This window comes from Capsicum annuum, chromosome 7 (assembly GCF_002878395.1).
Source record: "Capsicum annuum cultivar UCD-10X-F1 chromosome 7, UCD10Xv1.1, whole genome shotgun sequence".
Classification (NCBI taxonomy): Eukaryota; Viridiplantae; Streptophyta; class Magnoliopsida; order Solanales; family Solanaceae; genus Capsicum; species Capsicum annuum.
In genome coordinates this window covers 225,806,532-225,813,308 of record NC_061117.1, presented here as the reverse complement: position 1 = coordinate 225,813,308, position 6,777 = coordinate 225,806,532, and the positions used below count along the sequence as shown (strand labels likewise).

General features: G+C 35.6%; 1 protein-coding gene across 1 annotated transcript; it reads right to left on the bottom strand.

The window, feature by feature from the left end:
• Positions 1 to 2,737: 2,737 nt before the first annotated feature.
• Positions 2,738 to 6,182, bottom strand: LOC107878850 (probable amino acid permease 7). The gene is made up of 7 exons (XM_016726002.2): positions 5,853 to 6,182; positions 4,899 to 5,132; positions 4,691 to 4,784; positions 4,268 to 4,482; positions 4,016 to 4,149; positions 3,466 to 3,687; positions 2,738 to 3,362 (listed from the first exon to the last, which is right to left on the bottom strand). Exons 1-7 carry the CDS (start codon positions 6,028 to 6,030, stop codon positions 2,961 to 2,963), a joined length of 1,479 nt encoding a protein of 492 aa, XP_016581488.2. The 5' UTR covers positions 6,031 to 6,182; the 3' UTR covers positions 2,738 to 2,960.
• Positions 6,183 to 6,777: the final 595 nt, after the last annotated feature.

Genomic DNA, 6,777 nt, shown 5'->3' with positions numbered 1-6,777 from the left:
TCTATACGGTAAAAGTGGGTTTGGATGGAACAGTTGATCGATTGAAAGCTCGCCTTGTTGCCAAAGGGTATACCCAGATTTATGGTCTTGACTATGGTGATACGTTCTCTCCAGTTGCCAAAATTGCATCTGTTCGCTTGCTTATCTCCTTAGCAGCAATGCATCATTGGCCACTTCATCAACTAGATATTAAGAATGCATTTTTGCATGGTGAACTTACTAAGGAAGTTTATATGGAGCAACCTCCTGGATTTGTTGGTCAAGGGGAGTCAGACTTAGTTTGCCGTCTCAAACGTTCTCTATATGGCCTCAAGCAATCTCCAAGGGCATGGTTTGGCAGATTTAGTTCTATCGTCTAACAATTTGGCATGTCTCGAAGTAAAGCAGACCACTCTATTTTATATCGACATAATGGTCCAGAAAATAACATTTATCTGGTCGTCTATGTTGACGACATTGTCATAACTGGAAATGATCCAGAAGGAATATCACAGCTAAAGCAACATTTGTTCAGTCACTTTCAAACCAAAGATTTGGGAAAGTTATAATATTTTTTGGGAATTGGGGTAGCACAATCCAAGACAAGTATTGCTATCTCACAAAGAAAATATTCTTTGGACATATTAGAAGAGACATGCATGTTAAATTGCAAACCCATTGACACTCCTATGGATCCAAACATCAAACCGTTCCTGGACAGAGTGAGCCACTAAAAGATCCCGATAGATATAGAAGATTGGTTGGTAAACTGAATTATCTCACTATCACACGCCCGAATATTTCATTTGCAGTAAGTGTGGTTAGTCAGTTTCTCCAAGCTCCAAGTAAAGATCATTGGGATGTAGTAATTCGCATCCTCCGATACGTCAAAAGAGCTCCAGGACAAGGATTGATATATGAAGACAAAGATCACAGAAACATTGTTGGATATTCTGATGCGGATTGGGCAGGTTGTCTGGGTATTGCGTAATGATTGGAGGCAATTTAATTTCTTGGAAAAGTAAGAAGCAAGATGTTGTTGCCAGATCTAGTGCGGAAGTTGAATATCGAGTTATGGCCCTTGTTACATGCGAGCTTATTTGGCTGAAACAACTTCTCCAAGAGTTAAAATGTGTTGAATTCAAACAGATGAAGCTTATATGTGACAATCAGGCCGCCCTACATATTGCCTCAAATCCAGTTTTCCATGAAAGAACGAAACATATAGAAGTGGACTGTCATTTTATTAGGCAGAAGATTGAGTTCGAATGCATTGCCACCAGCTTCGTCGGTTCAAATGACCAATTTGGCAAATATTTTGACTAAGTCCCTTAGAGGAGCTCGGATTGGATACATTTGCGGCAAGCTCAGAGAATATGACATGTATGCTCCAACTTGAGGGGGAGTGTTAAGATAGTCAGATACCAATGTCAAGATATTTGTCAAAGTATATAATTGTTAGATTGTGTTAGATACACATAGTCAAATATTGCAGGTACACATAGTCACATATTATAGGTAAAAAGCAGGATATCAGGGATCTGATCTTGACCTTTTTGTACCTAGCTTTGTGTATATATTCTAGATGTAATCTATCATTTTGTAATTAGCTGAAATACAGCTACATCTATAATACTCTCAAGGGGTTTGCAGATAAGTGAAGATAAAATGAATTATGGGGACAACAAAAAGATAGCTGCTTAGAAAAAAAGAGACCTTGTTTTGTAATTAAAAAAACAAACATAGTACCTGTTTTTTGAAGGCAAGCTTAGATGATGAGGAAGAAGAACAAGAAGAATTTGGGGGCATACGAGAGTCAACTTCATCATCAACACCCATAGGTGTAGCTGCCTGTACGACTCATTTTTAATATTTCAAAGAATTGACACGTTTCAAAGGTACGAAAAGTGAGGTTGCGATGGTTCGGACATGTAATGAGAAGGGACATGAATGCTTCTGTACAAATATGCGAGAGGCTGGCTATGGATGGTTCTAAGCATGGTAGAGGTAGGCCTAAGAAGTATCGGAGAGAGGTGATTAAACATGACATGAAGCAGTTACATTACAGAGGACATGACTCTAGATAGAAAGATGTGGAGGATGCGAATCAAAGTAGAGAGTTAGGAGGTCGGAGTACATCTCGGATGCATTGGTGATATCTATATTTTTTCAATAAATTTTTTAGTATTGCCTTGTGTGTGTTTTGTTTCTGTTATTATCCTTTACTATCTGTTATTATAGTATTACCTTGTGATTGCATGCTTTTATATGTTTTGTTTGTTATATTGATATTTGTCCTAAGCCAAGAATCTATCGGAAATAGCTTCTCGAAATAGATGGTGGGATAGACTGCGTACACTTTACCCTCCCCAGACCCTACTTGATGAGAATATACCGAGTATGTTGTTGTAAGAAATTGACACGTTTCAATAAATTTGGCATAGAAAAGGAAAGGCTACAACTTTTTGTATCATAGTTTCATATTCAATGGTGCCTTTCAACATCTATGAAACGTCAAGTAATAGAACTCTTTTCTTATTTGGCTTCTTTTACCTACAAAACTATGTAACTAGTGACAGTGATGAATGGAAAAATTTCACATTGATGATAAAAGGGTTCCTGAGATTTTTTATATGAATTTGGGAAATCAAGATCGTCAAATGTATGTTAGCTTGTACAATACGTCATCAAACATGGAGGAGAACATTAACACTGAACAAGGGCGGGGTCAGATAGGGCTGAGAGAACTCGTTCAGACTTAGCAAATGAGATTTGTAAATCACATTTCAAGAATGGCATGAAACAAGGAATTCCAAAAATGTGTAAACAATACATACAAATAATGAAAATATACCTTGTCTTTCAGCTTAAAAATCTTACTAAGCAAATAATGAAAATATACCTTGTCTTTTAGCTTAAAAATCTTACTAAACTATTTACTACCAACATTTTTGAGAATCAAAGTAGAAAGTTTTACATCTTTAAGAAAATTTAGCACTAAGTATTCCCACAATGGATCCAATAAAGGCCAGTACAGATACAATCAAACAGATCATACTGAAACCTTCAAGTAGTAGCCATTTTTTTGTCCAAGCTCCAATTTTCTTTTGCACAATGTACATCTCCACTGGGAAATATACGGTTGTAGGCCAAAAGATCAATGCTCCCAAGACTCCTAATACTTGATTGAAATAAGGAAATGTCATTGCTGTTACTGTTGTAGATATAACATATAGAGTCCGAAAACATAACCGGAAGAAGTTCAACTGGAGAGCTGGCAACACCGGGAGTTTGATGGTGTAGAACTTATTCACGAATATGTTCTCAGGGTACTTCTGAGTTGCCCAACTTTCCACAAATGCAAATACTGGCTGGCTGAATACCTATGGAAATTAAACAAGTATTTTGTTCGTGGTGAAGTTAGAATTTTCATAAACCAAGTAAAGGGTGATTGGTGAAAGGAAAATGATCAAATTTTAGTACTACCTGGTACCCTCCGACCAGATGAAGGACTATGCAGGCATTGGCAAAGTCAACAAGCCAAAATGGCTCGTCGAAACCTGTCAAGAGGTTCCCTGGTGTGTCGTTTCCAAAGGCTGCATAGCCGAAGCAACTAAGGCACAGATAGAAGAAAGTGGTGGTAACTATTGCGGTCATTGACGCCTTCTTCATGGTCTGGTTTTCTGGTGGAGGCGATTTTAGTGTATCCTTCAATCCATAAAAAATAAAAGCGTTAATATTAGGAGAAACATCAGCAGTCTCTGCGATGCTATTAGTACAACTATTCCAACTAGAGGAATGCATGTCCTAAACAAGTCGGTGTCTACTATGTAAATCAATATTCAATGATCTAGTATCAGGACAAATTATTAGAGCTGGATCCATTAATATCTCACTATGATATAATAAGAAATGCCAGAAGTTAAGACTAATATACTAGACATAAAATTTATGGAATATCATTACATATTACCTGCATCTCGAGGAGAACAACGTATACTAGACATAAAATTTAAGGACTATCATTACATATTACCTGTATCTCAAGGAGAACAACCACATAAGGATAGGCAAAAGCAACGTTACCGAGTGCCTGGAAGACTAGCCATATCTTCTGAGAAGCACTCTTTGTTGGTATTCCCACAATGCTTCCCTTGATACTCTTGTTATCTGCAGATCGAACATCAAGTCTAATGATCAAAATATACAGATTCTTCCGAAGAAATACTTTTTGAAAGGTGAGATGAGAGACAAGAAACGGAGAGAAAGATAACAGTCCAAGCTTTACCAATCACTTTAGAAAATCCAAGGCCCAATCCAATGAAAGAGTAACAAAATGACATTAATGCAGCGACAACAGACAACCATGCCATGTTGTGAAAATCTGGTATCTGCGACGTTGCTATCTGAATAATGCCAAAAATCAGCATGAACATGTTTATCCCAGTATGGCAATGAGCTTTTTCTCCTCTTTTGTGGTAACAATTTGATCTCTGAATTTCTCTGAAAAAATTGTCGGAGGGATAAATAACATTACAAAAGCATATCTCATTCAGCTTGAATTGCACACACTATCTCTTGCAGGCTAGGCACTGGATCAGTACAGTGGCTATATATTATCTGATAACTGGACCAAATAAGCATAGTAAAGTGACATGTTTATTGTAATTGAAACACAAGATTCAAAGAGGCAAAAATCTGGCAGACTAACCTCATACTTGTTGCACTTGTAATTACGTAGGCAATACCAGTCCCATAGAAGTTCACATACAGAAGCAAACCACACAACCACGTCCATTTCTTGCCTGAAAGAGTATAAAGTCAAAATACATAAAAGACACTTCTAATCCCCTATCCCAAAATGTAAATGTAGAATCCACATGTGAGAGATTCTATGTTGTAGGGATGGAACAACCTACCAAGGTAAACTCTAACAGCATCATTGTAGGACGGATTTGGCTTTCCTGTTACGTGATCATCTGTCCTGTAACAGTCACTTAGGAGGCACGCAGCTATGTACATAACAACTGCAAAACAAATAATGGTGATTGGCCCTGCAATCCATCCTAATTGTGCTGTGGCCCAGGCTATAGATAGAACACCAGATCCAATTACAGCTGCAATAATATGTGCAACTGCAGTCCATATAGTTCCTGGCAGCAACATACATTGTTTCTTAGATTTAATCCATTTCAATGTTAAAACAACTCATTCCCTAAAACTAACCACTTTGGCTTCCTGAAAACTCGGCCTATAATGCGATGCACCTTTAAAACAATATCCTTCAACAAACAAATATAGGACAAGTCCAGTGGCGAAATCAAAAATTCCATTAGCAGTGTTCTAGATTTAATATATAAAAAAAGGCAGCCCGGTCCACTAAAGCTCCCGATTTGTGCAAGTTTCGGGTCATCCGAACCCTCCTTCGGTGAAAAATTATACTATTTATACATAACTAAATTTTTTTTTTAATGTAGATATAGCAGATGTTAAACCCATTTTTTGATTAATTCGTATGTTTACTTTTGAATCCCTTAAAAAAATTCTGACCTGCGTCTGATCACATGACATCAACTTTACTTGAAAAATAATGTCTGACCTATATACTCTGTATAATTCTTCATACACAGTATAATTTCTGGACGAAGGGTGTTCCATTGGCCACCCAAAACCATACTAGTAGCAGAGGACAAGTTAGATCAAGATTGTTGAGATGAGTTCACTATATTATATTATTATTCTCAAGGCTCTTAACTTTTTCTGTAAAAAGTGGGGATAAAGGGGACAACAACAACAACAACAACAACATATCTGCTTAGAAAAAATAAAAAATAGACCTTATTTTGTAATGGGAAAAAACAACAACATAATACCTGATTTTTGGAAGGGAAGCTTAGATGTTGAGGAAGAGGAAGAAGAACAAGAAGAAGAATTTGGGCCAAACAATGGCAAATGAGAGTCAACTTCATCATCAACACCCATGGTTATTGCTGCATCTATTTCTGACAATTCCATGTGTATGGCTCTATTTATGATGGTTCCATCTTTCATGGAAGGTTTTAGATATTACAAGGGTCAAAATTAATATTTTACTAATATCAAGGGACCAAAATGTCATTATACCTTTTCAATACTTCAAAGAACGGACACGTTTCAATTATGACCCCAATGAATTTGTCAGAGAAAACGAAAGGCTACATATTCTTGTACGATAGATTCATTGAGTTGATAACTTAAATATTGACCAAGTATCCCTTCGTCCCAATTTAATATTATATATTAATTAAAAAAATTAATTAATAACAAGATTATTTTATTATAAAATTTTTATTAAATAATATTTATATTTAAGTTTGAATAAAAAATAATTAATACTAAAAAAAGAAAAAAAAATTATTTCATCTTAATTAATAAAAAATAAAAGGTAAAAATAAAAAATTAAATTAGAAAATTTAGGACGAGTAAAGTAGGATGAAGGAAGTATAAATTTTTGTCCCATCAAATCACTCAACGATTTTGATGTTTACTTCAAAAGTCAATTATTTATATATTTTTATCGTAAAAAATCACTTCATCATATACAATATAATTTCTCGACGAATGATCACCCTAAACTATACATGGCTACAACACAAGTTAGCATAGAGGACAAGTTAGATAAAGATTATTGAGTTGAGTTCACTATATTATTATGAGAAAATATTTTATTACCAGTTTGAACTATATGCAAAAAGGTTGAGATACATCCGAACTTTAGAGGTCCTATTATTCTTTGAATTAATTAAAATCATATTTTTG